Below are 25,097 nucleotides of genomic sequence, written 5' to 3' on the forward strand. Positions count from 1 at the left end.
TGTGTGTGTATATGTGTGTGTGTATGTATATATGTGTGTGTGCGTGCGTGTGTGTGTATGTATATGTGTGTGTGTATGTATATATGTGTGTTTGTGTGCGTGCCTGTGTGTATGTATATATATATGTGTGTGCGTGTGTGTGTGTATGTATATGTGTGTGTGTGTGTGCGTGTGTGCGTGCGTGTGTGTATGTATATGTGTGTGTGTTGCAGAGGCTTTAGCGGAGACGTCTTTGTGGTTAAGTAACCTTTTCGTGTTCCTGAGCAGCAGCCCGTAGCTATCTGCGCACACGCACGCATCTGGCCCACATGTCTGTACCCCCCCCCTCCACACACACACACACACACACACACACACACACACACACACACACAGAAACACACAGTCTGGCTGGCTGGCAGCGAGCTCTGGATGCGGTTGGTCTCTTGTCTGTACAGATGTCTGCTGTTACCCGTTGATCCCTCTCACAGAGAGCTGAGCCTTGAACCCCCCCCCTCCCAATGAGCCCCACCCCCCCCCTCTCTCTCTCTCCTCCTCCCCCGACCCCTCCCTCCTCCCTCCCGTGTGCATGAAAGGGCTCAACTGACCTACGGAGGATCACGTCTTCTGAATTGCCTTTTTATTTCTTAGCGGAGGGGGGGAGAGCAGCCATGGTCTCACGGATGAGAAATCAAAACAAAACGGGGGCCACACTTTTTTTACATTTTATTTTTATACCGACAACAGTTTTTTGGGCTATTTTTTTTTTCTCTCTTCCCGATTGAGATACCTGTGAGCTATGAATGTATTGTTGTTTATTTCCTAGGGCTAGCAACAAACCTTACCACCCTCTTAGTGCCTTTCTGCATTCTCCAGTGTGACAGGGCATTCTGCTACGGCTGCCTACGAGCGCTAGCTAAAGAGCAACCCCCCCGCTCTCTTACTAGTGTAAATAAGGAAGCCTGAATATAATTGTCTTAACAGTGTCTTTTCCGGCCACCAGTCCACACTCCTTGTGGAGCTCCGTTCTGTACCGCAGGCTGCTTCCAGTGACATGTCTGTTATTGGTAGGAACACACGCCGGTCCACAAGTCCCGCGACGGACCTGAGCCTTGTCCCGGCCGGCGCCGGAGGTGCGGTTGTCGTCGGGGACGGACGCAGAGCTGCCGGGGGCGTGTTCCTCCTGTGGCCCCGCCCAGCCTTCTCACATCCACTGTGGATCAGTCAGCCTGGGTGTGACCCCCCCCCCCCCCCCCCCCCCCCCCGCCTCACACCCTGGTTGCCCTCTCTGGTTCTCACAACCCGTGTGTTCTTGTGATTCCGATAGCTTTAATAGTTCTCTCCGTTCTGTTGCCTGGCTGTTGCCTGGTTGTGCAAGGTGAACTCCTCTCTCCCCCCTCCCTCCCTCCCTCCCTCCCTCCCTCTCTCCCTCCCTCCCTCCCTCCCCCCTCCTCTGTGGACGTGCCGTGTTGAGGACCCTGAATGTGTGGTTTGGTTTTTAAAGTGAAATAACCGCCTTGTGTCCCTCTCTGCACCCACTGTGTCCCTCTCCGCACCCACTCCCATCAGCCCCTGCGCTCGTCTAGGTGTGCCTGTGTCAACACAACTCCTGTGCGCTGATCACTGAGAATGAACTTTGCAACTGTGTGAGTGTGGTGAGGTGTGTGTGTGTACGTACGTGTGTGTGGGTGGGTGGTTGTGTGTGTGTGTGTGTGTGTGTGTGTGTGTGTGTGTGTGTGAGAGAGGGACAGAGTGTGTCCGCACTGTTGTGTGTGAACTTTTAACCTTCAAGTCCTCGTTCATGAACTCTGACCTTTGACCGGGCGCTCAGTCTGTCCCTGGTGTTGTGGAGTGGGACGCGAGGGTGGGGGGGGGGGGGGTGAAAGGTCGAGTGGCAGGCAGCTCTACAGAGAGACGCCCCACTGTCTACCAACAGTCAATGTTTTATTTATGTACCTCTGCACTTTTGGCTGTGGTGACTTCAGTACTTAAGTAATTATCTAAACTGTATTTTTAAGATTTTTATACAATATTTACATGCAATACGATATGAACAGATTTTTGCCAACTTTTTTTTATTTTTAAGAATTCTTATTTAATTGTTTTATTTGTATTGGCATGTTTTGTCATTATACATCCAGAAACATGCCTGTTGGAATTGTTATCTTAGCCCTAGGGTTGTCATGGAGAAGATCCTGAATGTTGTGTTTGTGTATCATCGTCATGACAATGTGACACCACGGAACAGGTGTATGATTTAACATGTTGATATCACCCAGTATACGTACTGTACATCACCCAGTATACGTACTGTACATCACGGAGAGGAACGCTAGCCCTGGGCTGGATCTCAAGTCTTTACTTCCCTTACGACCTCAGATCTTTACCTCCAGTACCTTCCAGGGGTAAGTTCAGAGAGAGGACCCGAGGATTTGAAGGGAGACTGAGATGAACGCCTTTTTCAGGGCTAGACTAGTGAACTTATCACTGAGAATAAGTATTTTTGTTGTGTATGTCCTTTTATGATGTTTTTATTTTTATTTTTTTTACTCAGTATTAGGCAGTGTTCTGTTTGTCCGTACTCTATGAGGTACGGTTACAAAGCCCAGGCACAAAACTTGCTCCCAGCTCGGAGTCATCATTTCTCCTATGTCTTTATCCAAGTGCGATCCCTTGATACTAAGTGAACCAGTACCACCCTCAGAATCACACCAGGGAGGGAAGGAAGCATTTCAACTGAAGCTATATTATATATAAGTGTATGATAAGCAGAGGTAGACTATCTACTGTGTGGATTTTAACAGGATGTAAAAGACAAAAAAAAAAGACAAAAAAAAAGCTAATGGTTACTTGCAAATGAGTGTTCCTTCTCCAGATGCTGTCGGGAGTGTGGGGGCGGGGCATGTGAGAAGGGGGCGTTTCCTGTGTCAGTGGTCGTCATGTGTGTCTGTGACAGGGGAGGCTGTATTTATCAAGGGAATTGGGAGGGGGGAGGTGGGGGAGAGGGGCGGAAATGTGTTCCATTTATGTGGCGAATGCTACCGTGGGCTGGAAGGCAGAACAGTGTGATTTTGGTTTCCTTAACTTGGCATGCAATGCCACCATGTGGCCATACAATGCAAGTTGGAACAAGGACAAAAAACGTTATTTTAATGTTATTTTTTATTTTGAAATCATATTATTAATAAAGTCATTGAGTACTGTCTGTCGGTGCCTCGTCGCTTTGTTGGTGAACATTTTTTGACCTTTTTATTTCCTTTGTGTGAGGGTAGGATAAGGGTCATGCAGAGGTCAGCGTGTCACACAGAGACTGGAGGTGAAAAGGCCATGAGGTGGTCAAGCTATAATAGCAGCTTATTGCTTCTAATGGATTCTATTAGCCTGGCTGCAGCCCCCGAATCTGACATTTCTCAAAAAGCGATTTAGGATAATGAAGTGAAACGAAATGGCAATTCAGCCCGAGTGTCCTGCTAGGACTATGCAATCAGTTTCACTAATCTAAGACTGTTGGCTTTTTTGTGTGGTATGTATTATGAAGATGATCGTTTTACTGCCGTAATGCATTCAGAAAAAAAATATTTCACCTTAATAGATATGAGCAAAATAAGCACACATCTTGCATTTGAGTATAGCACTTTTATTTCACAGCGAGATCACACACAGAATATCCAGGTTTCTGTGGACCGCTAGTTTAAAGACAGCCCTGCTCATCTACTCTCGCGAGAGACGAGCTGTTTTGTCTTCCTTCTTCCCGCCCAGATACCAGGAACAAAAGCTAATTCAGTCTCAGGTGTGAAGGGTCAGGTAAAACCAGTATTTTGTCTATGCAGTCAACTCTCACCGTCTTACACCTGCATGGAAATGGAAATCAATTGCTCTTCCTGACTGTAAAAAAAAAAGTACAGCTTTGTTAACAGCTCACAGTCCTTGTTGAATTGAGAGGATGCGTTCACAAACTAGCCTCCTTGGTACAGGGAGCAGAGACTTAATAGCTACAACTGGATTACCCAGAAATCCCCTCTGTCTTTGTGGAAGAGCAACATGATAAAAGACACCCGTTTACTGAGCCTGTTGAAGAAACAAAATAAGCGAGTATTACCGTCATTTCCTTCACACTAGAGACAGAACGCCTCGTCATCCCATGTACAGCTTCTGGATTTACACACAAACACCACTGGGTCGGTCAGCTCGCTACCGAAGGAGCACCTCTCTGACATTAGTATTCACAAGAGGAGAGGATGGTGGATACAATAATACACCCACGTACTCTTACAACTGTACACACTTAGGTCTTTGGATAACATGACTTTTCCTCTTTCCTCAAATTCAAGTATTTCCTTGCCACTGCTGGCCAGAGGAGCTGGACCTTCTCAACTAGCTCCTGTAAAATATCATTTAACAACCAGGCTGTTATTCTACTGCAATGACGCGCGATGCATACATGTGTCCTACTGTATGGGAGAGAAATGCCTTAAAATAAAGACCATAGAATAGGAATTAAACATATTTACAGTATTTAACAAGGTCACAGCAGTTCCACACATATAATTGTAACAATCATTAGAAAACATTCCGATAGGACCAGGCGACGGTGTAGGCAGCTGAACACACACATCAGAATACAACAGCCGTACAAGTCGTTGGTTACAAAATCCTATAACAGTGGAATATATGGCTTGAATGACATGGTTTCACAACTCAGAGAAAGAGATTTGGGTACTGGGAGATAGTGTAGATGCAAGAGTGTAACTTGGAGCAGTTTAATACGGCCCAAGATTAACTAATGTACATCTTCATCTACCTTACCCCAGCACTAGTCATTGTAGAACTGCATTTAAACATTTGGACAGAGGAGCTACAAGACAATGACAGATTCACTTTCACCAAGACTGAAACCAGACAGGCAACAAACAAAACAGCAATAATAAATAGGTCAATTATATCTTTCCACAGCGTCTTCTTTCCCTGTCAATTCACCTTTTGTGTCTTATTTGGGCCAACAGACAATGGATGTGCTGACACACTTGATATCAAATGCCAATTCATTCACATCCACTGCTTATTCGACCCAATTAATAGTTTGACTTTGGCAAAAAGAAAACAATAAATAATCGAGCCATGTTTTTTTTTGTTATTTTTTAAACATAAGCCCAAATTTCTACCACGTCCTATGGACTTTTTGGATTCTTTGCCACTCAAGTATCACTGTGCAATAATAATGCCTCATAATATACAACTGTACTTCATCTATTGGATTATTGATGTTCATTACAATAATACAAATAAATAGTTGTAGTCAGCTTATCAATAACTCTCTCAAAAGCATAAAGATATTCTACAATGGCTTCTTGTGGATTTTTTGACTTCATTTTTCTTTTAAACACCCACAAATGTAAACAAAACCCAACAACCAAAACCAGAAAGCTTGCAAAACATGTTCACAGGAGAGAAACAAGCAGAGATTGTATTGATGAATGATGTGGAATGTGTGTGAGTGTGTGCGTATATGAGAGTGTGTGTGAGTGTGTGCGTATGAGTGTGAGAGAGCATATGTGTGCGAGTGTGTGAGACACAGAGAGAGAGAGAGACAGAGAGACTGACTCAGAGAGAGAGAGAGAGTGACTCAGAGAGAGAGAGAGAGAGAGAGAGAGAGACAGAGAGAGAGTGTAAGACTGTTCTGTCTGCAGTTTTTTTGTGGAGGCTTTCTACTGTACATTGCTCTGTGACCGCTATTGTTCCAGCTTTATTTGGGGGGCAGCGCGTTGTCCGGTGTGCTCGGGGTCACCACTTCTTTGTAGAAGTTCTCAATCTGCTCTTTGTACATCTTCATCACCACCGGCCTCTTCAGCTTCATAGTGGGGCCTTGGAGAAAAAGAGCGATCCAATCAAATCTCTCACATAGATCAGTACGGACTAGATCAGTACGGACTAGATCAGTATGGACTAGATCAGTACGGACTAGATCAGTATGGACTAGATCAGTACGGACTAGCTGGAAGTTGAACCTTCCCCAAGGGCACCTCCCCACTAAGCAAAGACACGTCTAAAAGACGTCTTTTAGATGTCTTTTTTGTCTTTTTCGGACGTCCAAAGACATCCAATTAGGAGCCAGAATGAATGTTTTTTTTTTAACGTTCAGATATTGAACCCGTTCTGCACGTCCACAGACGTCTTAGAGGGGTCCAAGCCAGACGTTTGAATATTGAGGGGGTCCAGCAGACGTACAAACGGGGTTCAGGACTGACGGACGTTATCAAGACATGATCTGAACGTCTCCCTGACGTTGCGTGTTTGCTGGGTCTGGACTGGTTCATTTCTACTCACCCAGCTCTCCGCCCGTGATGGAGAAGTCCTGTTCTAGGACGACCCACTTCTGGATGCGCTGTGCGTTGGACGTGGCGCTCTCGTTCACGCGGTTGACGCCCTCCTGAATGGCGGCGTGGACGAGGCGGTCGCGCCCGCCGGCGATGTCAGAGACCCGGGTGGCGTTGCTGCCCATCTTCCTGCACAGCTCCAGGGCTTCTGGCGTCAGCTCGTCCTCGGGGGCGCCCGTGTCTCCGTTCACCTGGCACTGGGAGGGAACCAGGACAGGAAGCTGCTTCACTTGTGGCAACAAGACAGCTCCTCTTCATCTCAACCAAAATACTCCGGCGTCCTGAATACACTACAAGCAGGAGTTGCTTTAAGACTGTTAATGTAATATCAAGTCATCAACCATGTGTTCACTCCAAAAATAGTTTTTCTGTTTTCCTACTTGACTGTTGTTCTAACTTTGTAGTTTGTTCTCATAGATCAGTCTGTTAAAACTACAAATTCTTCCTGTGTGACATCACTTCCCTGTCCTCTTCATCCTGAAACTATGTTGCTTCCTTTTTCACGTTATAACCCATCGACCTCGTCCACATCTGACTCACTCTTGCCTGGATTCACTTCCTGTTTTCGAGTCCGGATTGCAATTCGTAACATAGAATAAACTATTGTCTTTGTTTGAAACCAGCTTGACCAACCACTCAGCGTGTTCTTTGAAATCTAAACTAAACCAAGTAAGATTTTTCCATTACAAGACGCTGTTTAGTCAGTGATGTTAGTCAGTGCCATTAACTGACATCGCATTCGAAATGTTGCAAGGAAAGACGTCCTATTGATGAAGCCCTGCAGTTTGCCCAGTAATCCACCAGGGGGCAGCGGTGAGCAGAAAGCGAAGTGACGGGATGGAATTTCTATTGCTCATGTATGCATCATCAGCCATGACAACCTTGCACTGTTACTCATCACCATGTCATGTGCTGTTGTACTGAAGAACACGTTGTTTACACAGGACTCAGCCAATCTCCAAGACCATCCATCTATCTATAGACTGGCTATCTTTAACATCTCAAATGAGTTATCTGATTCCAGATATCTCTCCGCCTTCAACAAGTGGCTGTGATTCACATACATAAGTGTTAACGTAGTACTAGAGAGCGCTTTGAGTGCCGCTAAGGTGGAAAAGCGCTATATAAGTGCAGTCAATTTACCATTTAGTACAGAATTTTAACATAGTGTATCACTTTTATCAAAGGAGTGTATCACTTTTATCAAAGGATTGTATCACATCTTCCAGTCTGTTTCAGGCAGTGGTTTGCTAGACGGGCTCTGTGCCTGGGTGACCTCAGCAGGGGTCACTGGGGCACACGGCCTGATTTGGGAGATTTGGCTCCGGACGCTCACGACAGCCAGGCGGGGCTGACACCTGGGCTGTGTTCCGAATCGCATACTACCCTACTATATAGTATGCCAAAACAGGATGTAGTATGTCCCAATACATAGTATGCTACATGCAGTATGGCAAAAATACCAGGATGTCCTACTACATCCGGTCGTATTTTGCAGTATGCAAGCCAGCAGGCTTTTCTGGCTGTTCTGACCCACAATCCTGTGCGCAGCGGAAATGTGCGTCACATGTGCGAGTTGTGACAGCTGTAGACGAATGTCGCGTTATGGACAGCGACGGATGTGGGCAAATTTCAAGGCGCAATGTTATGACAAGGTAGTATGTCCCAATTGAATGCCTACTGCTTGCAAAGTACGTACTTTCTAAGGGCAGCTGTAGTAGGTACTGGTAGTAAGAAGTAGAAGTATGCGATTCGGAACGCAGCCTTACACATTTTAATGCACACTTTTGCTTCAAGCATCAACAAAATGCTGTGTGACTAACGAAGGTCGCTGGTGCCTCCTGCTGGTGCTGTGTGACTAGGAGGCTGTCCTGGGTGTTCGGGAGCATGGCTGTGTTCTCTGGGCCGCGTTCTCGGGGCGGCGGGTACCTTGATGGTGAGCAGCATGGAGAGGAACTTCCTCTTGTCTCCGATGAGCATGGCGTTGCTGATGAGGGGCGTGGCCTCCTTCACGGCGTCCTCGATGGGCACAGGGGGGATGTTCTCTCCTCCGGCCGTGATGATCAGCTCTGGAACACACAGTCACAATTCACCCATGGAAGACAAGAGGACGACAACTGGACTGGAATGGGCTTTTTCTAGAGAGTGGAGGGGTAGGTAGAACGCCCTGGTAAGAGAGTGGAGGGATGGAGTCCGATAGATACCCCCGTGTCTGCTGTGGAAGTCGTAGCATTTAGTTAACACACACACACACACACACACACACACCAGCCCACTTACGGCTTTAGGCCTTGGTCATAGCAAACACACACCAGTATTTGCCATGTCTCTCCTATGATGCTTTTTTAGCCTCTCTTACTCTGAAATGTAATTTAATGTAATGTATTGTTTTATAAATGTTCTTAGCTGGTAGACAAACATACTCCTGGAGCTTGCTAGATCGCCTTGTTGAGAGGGGTCAGGGAAGAATTTTTACAGCTCACTTATCTGGCCCCCCTGGGTGAAACAGTTTTTTTGCTTCCCTCTGGAATATGTAGAGAGTGGGTCGTATGCCCACCTCCCTTGTTCTCTGTAAAGCGCATTGTGTTGCCTCTGGGTATGAAATGCGCTATACAAATAAAGCTTTGATTGATTGATTGAGGGATGGACAGAGAGACAGACGGACGGACGTGTAGGTAGAACGCCCTGGTAAGAGAGTGGAGGGGTAGGTAGAACGCCCTGGTAAGAGAGTGGAGGGGTAGGTAGAACGCCCTGGTAAGAGAGTGGAGGGGTAGGTGGGTAGAACGCCCTGGTGAGAGAGTGGAGGGGTAGGTAGAACGCCCTGGTAAGAGAGTGGAGGGGTAGGTAGGTAGAACGCCCTGGTAAGAGAGTGGAGGGGTAGGTAGAACGCCCTGGTAAGAGAGTGGAGGGGTAGGTAGAACGCCCTGGTAAGAGAGTGGAGGGGTAGGTAGGTAGAACGCCCTGGTAAGAGAGTGGAGGGGTAGGTAGGTAGAACGCCCTGGTAAGAGAGTGGAGGGGTAGGTAGAACGCCCTGGTAAGAGAGTGGAGGGGTAGGTAGGTAGAACGCCCTGGTAAGAGAGTGGAGGGGTGGGTAGGTAGAACGCCCTGGTAAGAGAGTGGAGGGGTAGGTAGAACGCCCTGGTAAGAGAGTGGAGGGGTAGGTAGGTAGAACGCCCTGGTAAGAGAGTGGAGGGGTAGGTAGAACGCCCTGGTAAGAGAGTGGAGGGGTAGGTAGGTAGAACGCCCTGGTAAGAGAGTGGAGGGGTAGGTAGAACGCCCTGGTAAGAGAGTGGAGGGGTAGGTAGGTAGAACGCCCTGGTAAGAGAGTGGAGGGGTAGGTAGAACGCCCTGGTAAGAGAGTGGAGGGGTAGGTAGAACGCCCTGGTAAGAGAGTGGAGGGGTAGGTAGAACGCCCTGGTAAGAGAGTGGAGGGGTAGGTAGAACGCCCTGGTAAGAGAGTGGAGGGGTAGGTAGAACGCCCTGGTAAGGGAGTGGAGGGGTAGGTAGAACGCCCTGGTAAGAGTGGAGGGGTAGGTAGAACGCCCTGGTCAGAGTGGAGGGGTAGGTAGAACGCCCTGGTCAGAGTGGAGGGGTAGGTAGAACGCCCTGGTAAGGGAGTGGAGGGGTAGGTAGAACGCCCTGGTAAGAGAGTGGAGGGGTAGGTAGAACGCCCTGGTAAGAGTGGAGGGGTAGGTAGAACGCCCTGGTCAGAGTGGAGGGGTAGGTAGAACGCCCTGGTAAGGGACACGCGTTCGCTGAGAGGAGGAGTACCTTTGATGCGTCCCGTGATGAACAGGAAGCCGTTCTCGTCGTGCTTGCCCAGGTCCCCGGAGTGCAGCCAGCCGTCGGCGTCCAGAGAGTCCTCCGTCTTGTCGGCCATGTTGAGGTAGCCCATGAAGACGTGGCGGCCCCAGAAGCAGATCTCCCCGTTGCCCTCCTCGTCAGGGCTGTGGATCTTCGTCTGACAGCCGGCGATCTCCTTCCCACAGCTGACCAAATAATCATCGTTATGCCTGAGCGCCAACATATATGTATACATGTGTGTAGAGTATAGTTATATTATACATGTGTGTAGAGTATAGTTATATTATACATGTGTGTAGAGTATAGTTATATTATACATGTGTGTAGAGTATAGTTATATTATACATGTGTGTAGAGTATAGTTATATTATTATCCATCTAACACACAGACACAGACACAGACAGACACAGACAGACACACAAATATTTATTCAGCATGACGGGCTTGTCCTCCTGCTAGATGCGTGTGCAGAGGGGATTGTGGGTAGGCGTTACCTGGTGAGGAGGAAGGCGTCGGGGAGGGAGATGGTGTGAGGGCCCGTGTTCTCGCTCATGCCGTACAGCTCGTACACCGGGATGTCCAGGCTGAGGAAGAACTCCAGCGTTTCCTTGGTGATGGGGGCGGCGCCCGTGTAGCACTTGTTGCAGCGGTCCAGCCCCAGGGCCTTGCGCACCTTCCGGAACACCAGCTTCTTGGCCAGACGGTAGTTCAGGGGTGCCCTCGCCACCGCGCCGTTCCTGGGGGGGGGGGGGTAGCGTCGGCGCTCGTTACCACGGTTACCTCAAAGGGCTGATTTTTGTTCTACGTGCCGTTTGCGGCTTTTTACAAAAACAAATCTTAAAGACATGCTGCCGTCGATAATTACTGCCGTACTGCCGACGGTAATTACTGCCGTCGGTACTTACTGGTGCATCTTGCTGAGGTTGGTCTGCAGACCCACGTTTTTGGCCCAGATGGCCACCTTCCTGCGCACGGTGGACGACTTGGCCCCGGCGGACTTCATCTTCTCCTGCATCTTCTCCCACACGCGCGGCACGGCCATGAAGGCTGTGGGACGCACCTCCCTCAGCGTGGTCACCAGGGAGCCCTGAGGAACCCAGCAGGGGAACGGTCAGTCAAAAGCGCCTGACGCGATAATGTGACAGGAAGTGGAGCGGTAGACAGTTTTATCACATTGTTTGTTGTGAAACTGAACTCTGTACACCAGCAGGGCAGTGGGGGGGGGCGGGGGGGGCACTGGCTCAGTCCCATGGAAAAAACATCATTTTCATAAGGAGCAGCCATTTTTGAAAGGCTCAAAGCTCTAAACAGATTAGTACTCTTGTATGCTTGTGTCCCCCTAAGGGTGCGCTATCACTTACCCAGTGCCAAAAAGGCCTCTAGTGGGAATCTTCCTCTTTCAACTGGATTACACACTGGCTTTACCCTAACGGACGAGCACAACCAAGAGAACTGCCGGCCACACGGACATCACGAGTTCCGCCATTAGTGAACGGTGAACAGTTGTGAGCTTTTCAAAAACAGTTGGCTGCTCACCTTCAGGGCGTCCGGCTGTGCGAAGTGTGTGACCGCCCCGATCCGCATGGTGACCCAGATGTCCGTCATCTGGGCGGCGATGTGGCTGAGGGGCAGGTAGCTGACCACGCACTCCTGCGCCGTGGTGGCGTCCGTCAGGCTGAGATGGCGGCCGGTGGCGAACGCCGTCCACGTCAGCTGGATAGAGGGGATGGAGGCAAGACAAGTCGTTACGACCCGCTGTGAGCAAAGGTTGGTTTTAATTAGTCATCTCAATATATGGCCACCAAAACGAGGTCACTTGGATGAACTGCCTTTGGTGGCTACGTTATCCAGGCTGAGATCTTTATGTCCTTAGTAAAGGGAGCAGACAGGGCCTAGTCAACATTAAATACGTTTTAACGGCTGTGTGTGTGTGTGTGTGTGTGTGTGTGTGTGTGTGTCTGGACTATGTTAGGCTCTAAGTGAGATTTGTGGAGGCCCTGGGAGGAGGGATGTGTTCTGTGTACCAACACATTTTGGCTAATTATATATAATTAAACATGACTGCTTCCTTTGGTCTGCTTGTAGGCAGAGGCGGCACTGTGTGTGTGTGTGTGTGTGTGTGTGTGTGTGTGTGTGTGTGTGTGGACAATCCCACTCACATTGTCATGACTGAGCATCACTCCTTTGGGTTGGCCTGTGGTCCCTGATGTGTAGATCAACGTGCAGCACTGGTTGGGCTTCTGGTCAGCGATGATGTCATCCAGCTGGGCATCGGGCACCTCGACGCCCAGTTCCATAAACTCCGCCCACTGTGGAACATCAAACACATTCAACCAGGGAAGAGCTTTCTGCAGTGACACAGCAGCCTTCAGCGTACACAAAAACAACAACAACAACATTCACCAAGGTTATAAACACACTTCTGACAATCTTACCGAGTATAAGTTTGGTCTCTTCTCTTTGAGTGCATCTTTGTACTGGATAATGGCTTTCAAGTGTGGCAGTTTGTCTTGAACCTGTGGTCGTGAATAAACATAATAATCATACCAGACACCAGCTTTGGATCAGACAAAAAGTCTAAGAAAAGCCTGCGTAGGTCTCTCTAGCCATGTTTCCATCCACACGTTTTATGCGAATTAAGTTATATCGAATTAAAAATGCCTTATGGAAACAGTAAAATTCGATTAAAAAGTCATGAAAATCGACAAAAAGTTTGTACTGTCGATCTCATGGGATTTTCTCTTGTTCGATAAAAGTCTTTTGTGATAAATGCTTAATCCGATTTAAAGCTCTAGATGGAAACGCACGTTCGCCGGCTTTATTCGCATTCATATTTTTAGCGATCCTCAGGTTAGTACCCCAAGAAAGTATCTGGGACCAGTCTCTGATCTGAGTATGTCCCCTGGGTGAACGGCCCTGGTTCTGATCTGAGTATGTCCCCTGGGTGAACGGCCCTGGTTCTGATCTGAGTATGTCCCCTGGGTGAACGGCCCTGGTTCTGATCTGAGTATGTCCCCTGGGTGAACGGCCCTGGTTCTGATCTGAGTATGTCCCCTGGGTGAACGGCCCTGGTTCTGATCTGAGTATGTCCCCTGGGTGAACGGCCCTGGTTCTGATCTGAGTATGTCCCCTGGGTGAACGGCCCTGGTTCTGATCTGAGTATGTCCCCTGGGTGAACGGCCCTGGTTCTGATCTGAGTATGTCCCCTGGGTGAACGGCCCTGGTTCTCCCAGACTGTACCTGCTGGATCTTCTGCAGCTGCTTGTGGTTCTCCACCACGATGATGTTGGCCTGGCAGTTCTCCGCCACGTACTGGCACGCCTCTGGAGAGTTGGTGGTGTAGATGCCCACGGCAAACCCACTGGAACAGGAAGACAGGACTTAGGGTGCGTTCGTTTAGAACTGGGAGGTGGCAAAATTGCGACTTGCTACTAGGAATGATTAAATAAAACGCAGCGTGAACTCGCACTTCCTCGTCGCAAATTCAGATGTTTCTCAGCCCCCAGTTGCTCGAATGCACTAGATATAACTAGGTAACTGTGATATAATGGTATATAGCTCAAATGCACACAGGTCGGAGGTAGGTATTTTGCCACTTCCGACCACAAACGAATGCACCAGTACTTCACAGTACAGAGCACCACAATGGAAATGGAAAGTTTTAACTTGGGTGTTCATCCTTGATGATTTTAGACAAAATCAAAACTAAAACTAAACAGACAGGCACAAGGAAAAGGTTGACTGCGAGTTATGTTGCCTTTCATCTCAAGCATGCAGTAAGTAACCTCAAAGAGAATTGGAGAAGTTGTAGGAATCCCTTTATTGAGGACAGGTTTGGTGACTCAGCTAGCTTGGAATTTCAATACATTCTTATCAGGCATCAACGACGCCAACGTGGGAAAGACGTTTCAAACCACAGAGCAGAACACTGTATGATTGTGTTGAGACTGACAGCACTCTGTTACAGATTACACACACACACACACACACCAGATGTCACAATCACCTCAGCTCTAAAACCCTGGCAAAAACACACCAATGAAGACAGCTGGGATCTAATCCATCGGTTACAGAGCTGTGCTTGAGGTTCAACTGCATCGCAGCGATGACTCAGACCGGTATGTTCTCTAGCCAGTCATGAGCTAAACTGCATGTGAAACAGGAAGCATGGCAGAAAGCTGCTCGGTGCGCTAGAGAATGACAAGTGACATGTGGTGTCCTCACCTAGAAATCCATCACCTTCTAACGTGCGAGGTCAACGGACTACGTGCTGAACCAAGGTCGGCTGAAGTGCTCTTCTGACAGGCTCGTATTTCTCGTGTAACACATCGTCTAAGATACCTTCACATGCCCGGGACATACGAGAGAGCTGGGAACATTCAGCGCGTCGCACGCACAGACACATCGATCAGCGTCAAGACTCTCTGACAGGGGCCAGACGCTCACCCGGCAAAGATGGCCCCGATGTCCGCGATGAACCACTCGGCTGAGTTGAAGCCCAGGATGCAGACGCCGCGGTAGCGCTCCAGACCGAGCTGTGGACAGAAACGCAAAAGTCTCAGGTCGCCGGCTAGAACGCAACACCTGTTAGTGCAACCGGACGCGAGTACATCACGGTAATCGAATCTTAAAAAGGTGACGACGGACAAAGGCGGCAAGGTGTGCATGTGTGTGCGCGTGCGCGAATGCGGAACAAGGTGAAGTAAACGGTCATCTGATACCATGACCCTGGTATGCCTTACTCTGGTTCCCCAATGGAGGCCATCAGGTTCAACGATGTGTGTGTGTGTGTGTGTCTCTCCCAAGGGGCTGAGCCAGCACCCCCCCCACCCCCTCCTGCTGTTGAACAGTGTTCGGTTTCACAACAAACAATAGCGTGGCCTGCGTTGTGAGACTACCCCCCCCCCCCCCCCCACACCCACACACACACCCACACACACACGTCTGACATTTGAGCTCCCCCCTACGCGTGCCGCTCGGCCTACAGGAGGTCAAACACACTGAGCCGAGACCAGCGGGCAGCACCGGTCAACAAAAGCCTCCTTCTAAACGAGACGTGTTCACAGAGCTGATCCCCTTCACAATGGGGGGCTGTTCGTCTGGAGAGCGAATTACTGAACTTTGGCGACTGGCGGAAACGTTCTTGCGCTCGGCTTTCTAACACAGTGGCGTCCGTGTGGACGGGGGGCAGGCCAGCGAGCCTTTCTAACACAGCGGCGTCCGTGTGAGGGGGCGGGGCAGGCCAGAGAGCCTTTCTAACACAGTGGCGTCCGTGTGAGGACGGGGGGACAGGCCAGCGAGGCTTTCTAACACAGCGGCGTCCGTGTGAGGACGGGGGGACAGGCCAGCGAGGCTTTCTAACACAGCGGCGTCGGTCTGAGGGGGCGGGGCAGGCCAGAGAGCCTTTGTTCGAGCTCTGGAAGCGCGTTAGGAGTGCTAGAGTACACCGTCCCCTTATCAGTGACCCACGGTGACAGTTAAACTCTTATCGCTCTGGGCGATGCACTGCTGTCACGTCATAAAAACATGTCTACATTCACATTCATCTCTCTCACAAAACAACATTTGATACCGGTCGCATAGGACGAGTCCAGGAGCGTCTGTGCTAGTTGTGGGCGTACTTTCCTAGCGTCCGTCGACGCGGCGCGCTCACCTTTATGAAGCCCTTGGCGGCCGTGCGGCAGGCCTGGTAGTACTGGTGGTAGCTGAGCGTCTTGGCCTGCTCGTCCTCCCTCCAGCCCAGCGCCGTGTAGCTGCCGAAGCGCTCCACGGCCTCGGCGAACATCTGGTGGATGGTCACGGGCGCCTCGGCGGCCGCGCCGGACTCGCCCATCCTCAGCTTCACCTCGCCGTCGCACCTGGACGTCCACAGACCCGGCGACCCCGACCCCGTCACCGCCAGGGAGTCTGGGCGCTGGGCGCTCGCTGGGGGGGGGGGGGGGGGAGGAGGAGAGGGAACAGGTGAGGGGACTTTTATTCATTTATTTATTTAATACAGTATAGGCTTTCTCTAAACTCGGGGAAGGGAGACAGACGGGATGTCCCGAGGAAGCTGGACGCCATTTTGCGTGCTTGGTTTAGGACGCTTCCCTCGAGAAGACGCGCTCTGTGAGAGACTTATTGGAAAGTTGTGGCGACGGCACATCACATGACACTCAGCCCCTCCGTAAAAACCATCCAATCACTCGGACGGCACATCACATGACACTCAGCCCCTCCCCTAAAACCGTCCAATCACTCGGACGGCACATCACATGACACTCAGCCCCTCCCCTAAAACCGTCCAATCACTCGGACGGCACATCACATGACACTCAGCCCCTCTCTAAAACCGTCCAATCAATCACTCGTAATGGCCGCCCTGCTCCCTACAGCAGCACCCAGAGAGATGGGCTCTGGCCTGGTTCTGGTTCAGGGACAGACAGGCGGGCTCTGCTCTGACTGGGTCTTAAATCTCACAGGCTAGTCCCCCACCCCCACCCCCCTGCACACTGCCTGCTGGGTTGGTGGATATACCAGCCAGCAGAGGAGGGAAGTGTGGCCCCTGCAGCTCGGCCCCAAATGGCGCTGAAGATGCCACACCCACACCCACACACTGTGTTCGGAATCGCTCCCTATTCACTATATAGTGAACTATATAGGGCGTCAGCCATTTTGTTTGTAGTGTCCGAATTCTCCGCGGAATTTTCGTTCCCTATATAGTCCACTATTTATTACCCACAATTCACCTTGATTTGCAGGGAACAGCGCATGTACCCTACATTTTCTCCGTTCCCTAGGTAGTTCACTACATGGTGAACCCTATATAGGGGTAGGGAGTGAGGGAACGAGGGAGCGATTCCGAACACAGCTTCAGACACAAGGAAGAGCCAGAAGAGGAATCCCAGTTAATTACAGATTTGGCAGCAAAGCGCTCAAAGCTGAGACGCTCTGGAGACACGGAGAGAGGCTTCCCTCTCTTCTCACACAGAGGAGAGTAGACCCTCGCTGACCAGGAGACCCAGTGACGTGCCTGACCATCAAACTGTGATCCTTACGCCATAGAGAACCACAAACATGTCTAATGGGCCTAACAGGATTCAGGAAATTATACATCTATAAAAGCCATTTGGTAAGGTCACGATGATAAGACCAGCTCTAAAGATTAATATCAACAATATGGCGGAGCGCATGAGAGGGTCATTAAGATAACAGAGCAGCCCTTTCCCATGCTCCGTGTTTACGACAAACGCCATGAAAGCCCTATAAAACAGAAAGATCAACAGAGAACATGTCTCCCATGTGACCCAGCGCGGCGGGCTGACCGCGTTTCCATAGCGCAGGACAGCGTGTTATCGGCTGTAAACACCTCAGCAGCGCTGTGGGGTGGAACCTTCCGTGGGCTCGGAGGGGACTGTTTACGTTGACGCGCTGTTGACAGTCAGCAGCGCAGGAGCACATGGCCAGGGGTCTTCAATCAATCAATCAATCAATCCAAGCTTTATTTGTATAGCGCATTTCATACCCAGAGGCAACACAATGCGCTTTACAGAGAACAAGGGAGGTGGGCATACGACCCACTCTCTACATATTCCAGAGGGAAGCAAAAAGACAGTAATCACCCAGGGGGCCAGATAAGTGAGCTGTAAAAATTCTTCCCTGACCCCTCTCTTGATGGGACACTCAGCTGCCCAGCCAGGCTTGGAGGGGGCATTTCACCATGTCCTAAATGTTACAGAAGATTGATTTCCCCTTTTTAAAAGGCACAAGGTGCAGCCTTTCTAACGAGTGTGTTTTTCACTGTGGGAGGTCGGTGTGTCCACAAGTCAAACGTTCTTGGCCTGAGCCTGTGGTGCCAGGAAAGGGAAGTTTACTCCTACTGGTATTGAAGGTGAACCTTTCAGGAAGTATGCATGCCCCAAAAAAAAAAGAGTTAGTGAGTTCAGTTCACTGGGGACATCTAATTTTCAGTACCCCGGTCAAACAGGAAGTACACAGACAACTTTTTTGGTAAGTGTGGATTTATTTGGGAATGGGTTATCCTGGGTAGGCTGTGTTCATTTCCATTTGACCCCTAACCCTTATAACCCAATTGTATTTGCATCATCTGAAATTATGTGTGTGTGTGTGTGTGTGTGGTTGTATAGCGTGTGTGTGTGGTTGTAAAGCGTGTGTGTGTGTGTGTGTGCAACCTTACCTGACTGTGTGTGTGTGTGTGTGTGTGTGTGGTTGTATAGCGTGTGTGTGTGTGTGTGTATCCTTACCTGTCTGTGTGTGTGTGTGTGTGGTTGTATAGCGTGTGTGTGTGTGTGTGTATCCTTACCTGACTGTGTGTGTGTGTGTGTGTGGGGTTGTATAGCGTGTGTGTGTGTGGTTGTATAGCGTGTGTGTGTGTGTGTGTGTATCCTTACCTGACTGTGTGTGTGTGGCTGGTTCTGTGGGGGTGTCTGTAGGTCTGGTGAGAGGCTCGGCGCCGGCCCTGTTCTCCTCTTCCCGCTCGCCGGCTGACTCCTCCTCCGATGACTCACTGAGGGGAAAGACAACGACAACAATTAAGCGGATTGCCAGTCTGACTCCATCCCGCCACGTCCGTGCGAACATCCGCGCCTCCGGGACACCCCCGAAAGGAAGGACGGGCTTCATTGCGTGGAAGTGGGAACGGCCCCGAGCAAAATCTAACCAAAAACGTTCACTGATCCAAATTACAAAATGTTGCCATTTCACTTTCATGACCCTCGCCATTTCCTGTTTACGGCGAGTGACCGTGTGACCAGGGGTACGACGTCTGTTCTCCTTCACTGACGGGGAAGTGTGATGAACACATTCAGGCTGGATGTTGTCATTGTCACCTCTCACCCCCCCCCCCCCCCATCATCCCGGTCACGGTCTCTTTGAACCACTCCCCTCTGGCAGAAGACTGCGGGCCCACACACACACACACTGCGGAACCACACACACACACACACACACCACACACACACACTGCGGGCCCACACACACACACACACCACAAAGACAGCTTTCCCACGGCCATCAGACTCATTAACAAGGCTTGTGTCTCCCACAACGCACCCCCCCATTGACTCTTTACCCTTTGCACCACTTGCACTATCACACCACACTCTGCACACACTGCACATACTCACCACACTCTATTCCGTATATATATATATATATATATATATATATATATATATATATCTCACCACACTCTATTCCGTATATATATATATTTACTAATTTGCATTATATTGTATTTTGTATTTGCACTGCATTTTATATTTGCACTGTTTTTTGGATTGCATTTGCACGGTCCTGTCTTTGCACGGTCCTATGTCGTCTTCATCAGCATATGATTGATTGATTGATTGATTTATTGGGTAAAAGTACAAAGAAACAGTACATCCCAGAGGATAGCATGATAAAAGCATACTTAGACATTTGTTTCAACATGGTCCTCCACTCTGTCACTACCCTAGTCAAAATTCCTAGTAAATCCTGCCATTTCTATGAAGCCATAGTGTTCCTACTCTAAAAAATGCAGACGGACTAGCTCTACGTGGTATTGGCAGGCGGTTTGCGTCGCATACTTGGCCGTGGAATCCACCGCAACGTCATCCAGGGAGGCGGAGCTGTCACCGGTGCCGCACGACTTCAGGAGGCCTGCGTCGCTCGAGGGGTCCATCGCCACGGCAGCAGACATGGAGGCGGGCTCACACACGGTCACTGTGGAAACGGGAGAGATATGGGACGGGGGTCAGTGACAGCTGATCCTGACTCCGCCTAGGATGTGTGACTTAACTTCTCCCCAATATGGTACCTGCTCCCCTGGCCACTGTGGCGCTGTCACCAACATGTGACTCACTCTCCAAGCAGCTCACAAGACTACCACAAGTGTGCTGCTGCTTGTGTGTCATAAGGTCAGGCCCCTGGGTCATAAGGTCAGGCCCCTGGGTCAACAACATACAGGCTCTCAGAAGCCATTTTTACATCCACTTGTCAATCGAATTGTGTGAGGATCGCTAAAAATACGAATGCGAATAAAGCCGGTGCGTTTCCATCTAGAGCTTTAAATCGGATAAAGCATTTATCACAAAAGACTTTTATCGAACAAGAGAAAATCCAATGAGATTGACAGTACAAACTGTCGATTTTCAATCGAATTTTACTGTTTCCATAAGGCATTTTTAATTCGATACAACTTAATTCGCATAAAACATGAGGATGGAAACATGGCTAGAGAGCTCAGCCTGGAAACCTACAGGATTAACGCTACACCCTCTTCAGGGTTGCTTGCATGGTTACTGATTTGGCCCAAAGTAGGAAGGGGTAGACCTGAGCTGAGAACAGAGATGCCATAGTGAACTTCCCAGCATGCAATGCCAGTTGAGCTGCCTTTTTTCACACGCTCATTTCTGAACAATGAGGGCTCCTCAGGAATAACAGCTTTCTGACAAAACAAATTAACCATTGTGGTTTTACCGTAAATCAACAGAAGCCCTAGAGACTTTCGATGTTCGGATTGCATCAGAACATTAGTGCCAATAGTGTTAGGAAACCCATTTTTGGACACAGGGCAGCAGACATTACACAAGATGGCCTGATTTCAGGTGGCTCCATATTGACATGCAATGGCTCCATCAGTGTGAAAGACACACAGACCGGCCAGGGCACACACTGACCAGTTTGTTCCAAGGACAGGCCAGTTACCCAATTGGCACGTGAGAGAGAGAGACTGACAGAGACCCCGTTTACACCTGGCATTAAAATGCGTTTTTGGTGATCAGATTGCAATGTGATCGTGCTAAACCACATGAAAGTACAGGTGTAAATGCGCCCAAAACGTTTTGAGGACTGATTGCGATCCGATCGGCCAAACCACCTCCGGAGGTGGTCAGGGACGCATTTCGACCACATTTAATAGAAGTGTAAATGGAAATGTGTTTTTAATCCACATAACAACGTGGGCGGAAATACGTAGCCGTTGGAACGCGCCGGTTCCAGACCAGCAAGGAGCAGGCTTCCATGGCAGCTAGCAAGAACGCATTAAAATGGATCCTGGTCAAGGTTGGAGTCCAAACGAGACAAAAAAGTGTCTACTCTCAATTTAGTCAGACGAAAATATTCAAGAACAAACAGGATGTGACGTTCGATTGTCAGCTGGACAGAGTCGATCGGATCTCAAACGGATCGGGTTGAAGGTAATCGAAACGCATATTAATGCCAGGTGTAAATGTAATCAGGTCTAAATCATTATCTAGATACAATCTAGATAGGAGACACATTTTAATGCAAGGTGTAAACGGGGTCAGAGGGTCATCCACACAGCACAGGAAGCACATCAGCTCTCTAGAACAATAACTGCCCTAGCCCACCCTCACCAACAGCCCTAGTCTACTCTCCGCCATAGCCATGGCCCCTCTGGTAAAGGCCCAAAGCTGGACCGCCGTGTTTATCTAACCACTCTGGGTGCACTGACAACACATACCAGAGGTTCTGGTCCTATTGTAGGGGGGCCTATCATAGTTAACCAGACAGAGACACTGGCCACAGGCAGGAGAAAAGACAACAGCCAGCACAGGAACACTAATATTATCATCAGCCAGGAACTCGGCCGTCATAATAACAACTTTCCCTTCCACAGGGGCTAGTATTGAGTAGATGTCACCACACCCACCCACACAATTAAAAAAGGTAAGAAATTGTAGGCCACACACACACACACACCTTATACATAATTATAAAGACATGTAGATAAAATCGTAACTCAATCTGCTTTTCAGAGCCAGGGTTCATGTGCCGTAGAATATTCCCCAGCAGAGCAGACCGATTCTTCTTCCCTTCTGGCTAATGGTCGCCGCTGACCTCGACGGACTTCACCTCATTACTCATCCCCGCACGGCTGGTGTCGTCTCCGCTAAAGGAGGAAGACGCCACTGGGTGACCTCGCCAGCACCACACAACCTAGCTACAACTAGCTGCCATTTTGCTCTCCTCTTCCTCCAACCAGCAGAAACAGCTGCACGTTTCTTGCCGACACTCAGCTGTCAACGGTCAGGGGTCCCACTGCGCCGGGGGGGGGGGGTGTTGGTACAGTAATGTGTTGTCTTGAGGGGTCCCTGGGGGGGCCTAGGATTGGGGGTGGGGCGGGCGGGTTTTCAAGGGTCCCAGAAGACTTATTGTTATCTGTGTGTCTGTCAACAAAGGGGCTGATCCACCCCTCCACCGGCGATCTACCAGCTGATGTCACACGACTTGACCAAGGACTGATGAATCAGCAACAGCTGATGCGTAAGGTCATGTGACCACCATTCCTGTGTCGCACAAAAACCAATAAGAATCTGTGATGCAGTACGCTCTCCAAATGTCACTTTTAGACAACTCTACCCCATTCAGTCCCAACTTTCAGATAAAGCTGATAGCCTACTCTCGCTACAGTAGGTGATGTTTGAGAGATTCCCCTTCATCAGAATGGAAGGTGTCAAACCCTGAAGGAGCAGATGATCGATCATCAGCGTCACGCTGGAGCCGTTAGGATGTTTTTGTCTCCCTACCACCTGCCAGACACCCAGGGAGCTGCCTAGTGTGCCAGCCGAGCATGCTGGGAGGACTCCGGTCACACGGATTTACCATTGGCTACACTTACGTCAAGATAGCAACTGTCCACTACGTTCCATGCGATCATGAGAGGATTACACCCCTGACAGAATGTCCAGCTGCCTGGTCATGCCCGTTAAAAGATAAATAAATAAATAAAACGCCTGGCAACGCCCTCTGCAGAGCTGAATATGCCATCTTAACGACAGCTTACCAACACCAATCGTTACAATGCTTTTCAGAGGGAATACATTTTAAATGTTCTACACAAAGCCAGTGTAGCCACACCCAGCATTTAAATACCCCCAGCTGAAACTAACAGAGCACTTCTCTCTCCATAGTTGGGCCACCTCGCCCGGGTGCCTGGGCCCTGTTTCCATGGTTGGCTGCTAACCCTTTAGTTTCAAGTGAATCAGGTTTGGAGCTGGAGTTTCGTAGCGAAACTCTGGGCTCGTTCCTGCCACCCCCGACCCCCGACCCCGAGCATCTCTGGTATGATCTAGGGGCTCCACCCAGTCCCAGAGCTGGGGTCCGCATGGACTAGCCAGGGTGAGGCCACCTCCAGCCTCCCCAAATGTTCAATGTGCTCCACTGAATTCAGCTGAATGTGGGGAATACCTGATGGTAGATAACTGGTTCTCAACTCAAAATTAACTAGTCAACAGCGAACAAGGCTCAAATTCAGTCAGTAAAGGAACAACCTCCATCATTAAAGCAGAGCCACACCTTCCAATGACTTGGATGTTGTTTGAAACGTGTCTCTTTATATTCATACTCCCAAAACATATAAAAATGATCATAACTAACCATAAAATCATGTCAACCTGCTAATGCTGCTAGAGAGAGAGAGACATTGAAAGGAAAAGCTGGTGTCTGAGCAAAATGTTTAGACCCATGAATGATTAAACGAATGAATGAATGAATAAAACAATTAATTCAAAGGACTCACAATGCATTATTTTGAAGGGAATTCTTCAGGTCTCCTTGTTTTAGTGGTACTTGCCGGGTGGCTGGAGTGCTGCGTGTTGAAAGCGAGGTCAAATCAGTCTGCCGCTAGAAATATGCAGGGGCTCTCCCACTCCAGGCTACGAGTGTGTAAAATATCATTCATTTTCAAACCGCCGGCTTGTCCCTCCTCCGAAACCCCACCCCGGCATGCTGCCTCCCTTCCTGCAAACACACCTCCCCCACCTCCAACACTACCGCTCTCCTCATTGGCTGAACCGGCTCACACCACAAAACTGGTCCCCCATACATGGTCCCGTCAGCCAAACGAGTGCAGGGGGAGGGACGGGGTGTGCTGCTGGAGGAGGAGACTCTCCCTCTTCTCTTGGGATGATGATGCTGCACACCCCCCTACCCCCCCCCTACCCACCCCCTCACACACTTCCGCGCATGAACACACGCTGCAGATAGAGCAGGGGTTACTATAGTACAAGGAGTGGGCAGGGCCTCCATCAGGAGAGTCTGAAACAGCAATCGCAGCTGTGCTGGTCTGACTATGACTCAACTGCAGCTCTGAACAGAGAACATGCAAAAACAGGGGAAGCAGGTCTGCATCATGATAATTTACATTTTAAACATCCTACATTCAGCTGAAACACAAACCTAATAGCGAATAATGTATTTGCCATTTACTGAGTCACTTTCACAGCATAACATTCTGATATAGCGCATAACCTACTCCCTTATGCTGTGATGGTCACATGACTCAGTGTTTGAAGTCTAATTTTAGCTGCCCTGTTAAAAGTCTTCAGTTATGATTCACAGGCCAATTACTACACTTGACTGTTTATTCATGTATTTCTTCTTTCTTCTTCTTTAGGAAGACATGGTCTGATATACTTCAAATGCAAAAGGGAGGCGCTCAATGGTGGTAAAACTATGCCGTAAGAGAAAAAAGAACTATGGACAATTATAATTTCAATAGGTCAGTAGCCTATAATCTCTTCAGGTTAAAGTAGACCCAACCATGCAAGGGTGCAAGCTGACCCCCAAAAAATGGTTGTCTGCCTGGGACACTTAGTGGCTAGTTGTGAACTCGGCACTGAAAAGAGATCATGAAAAGGGTTTGATTTTAACACACCTCTGCAAGTAGACATGACACAAGCGTGCAGAGGAGACTTTTAACCTCGACACAACGTTGCCAAGGATATGCACTGGAAGGAAATGACCAGCACTACTGTGACAATGGAAAACCAACACAGACATTGTGTTTCTTATCTGGCTAGCAGGTAGGGCTGGGTATCGATTCGAATCTCAAGAATCGATTCGATTCCGATTCACAAGGTTCAGAATCGATTATCACGATTCGATTCGATTCAATATCGATTCGGTTAGTGTTACTAAAACCTGTTTTTTTT

At 49.2% G+C, this 25,097-nt stretch overlaps 2 protein-coding genes across 2 annotated transcripts in view; one reads left to right on the forward strand and one right to left on the reverse strand.

Moving 5' to 3' along the window:
- Positions 1–277, forward strand: part of mllt1a (MLLT1 super elongation complex subunit a) — a gene marked incomplete at both ends in the record, with an annotated part of 4,687 nt that extends 4,410 nt beyond the window's left edge. Inside the window, 1 exon segment of the mRNA XM_084436177.1 lies at positions 268–277. Within this exon segment, the coding sequence (XP_084292303.1) occupies positions 268–277 (10 nt within the window).
- Positions 278–3,669: 3,392 nt separating this feature from the next.
- On the reverse strand, positions 3,670–23,805 carry acsbg2 (acyl-CoA synthetase bubblegum family member 2). Its single transcript, XM_084461631.1, has 15 exons — positions 23,684–23,805; positions 19,728–19,863; positions 18,549–18,664; positions 15,812–16,083; positions 14,605–14,693; positions 13,399–13,519; positions 12,594–12,674; positions 12,318–12,467; positions 11,695–11,871; positions 11,064–11,245; positions 10,653–10,895; positions 10,125–10,342; positions 8,283–8,422; positions 6,304–6,550; positions 3,670–5,841 (listed from the first exon to the last, which is right to left on the reverse strand). The coding sequence occupies exons 1-15, from the start codon at positions 23,688–23,690 to the stop codon at positions 5,723–5,725; spliced, it is 2,298 nt and encodes a 765-aa protein (XP_084317757.1). The 5' UTR covers positions 23,691–23,805; the 3' UTR covers positions 3,670–5,722.
- Positions 23,806–25,097: the final 1,292 nt, after the last annotated feature.

This window comes from Borostomias antarcticus (genome assembly GCF_949987555.1).
Source record: "Borostomias antarcticus genome assembly, chromosome: 3".
In the NCBI taxonomy this organism is placed as follows: Eukaryota; Metazoa; Chordata; class Actinopteri; order Stomiiformes; family Stomiidae; genus Borostomias; species Borostomias antarcticus.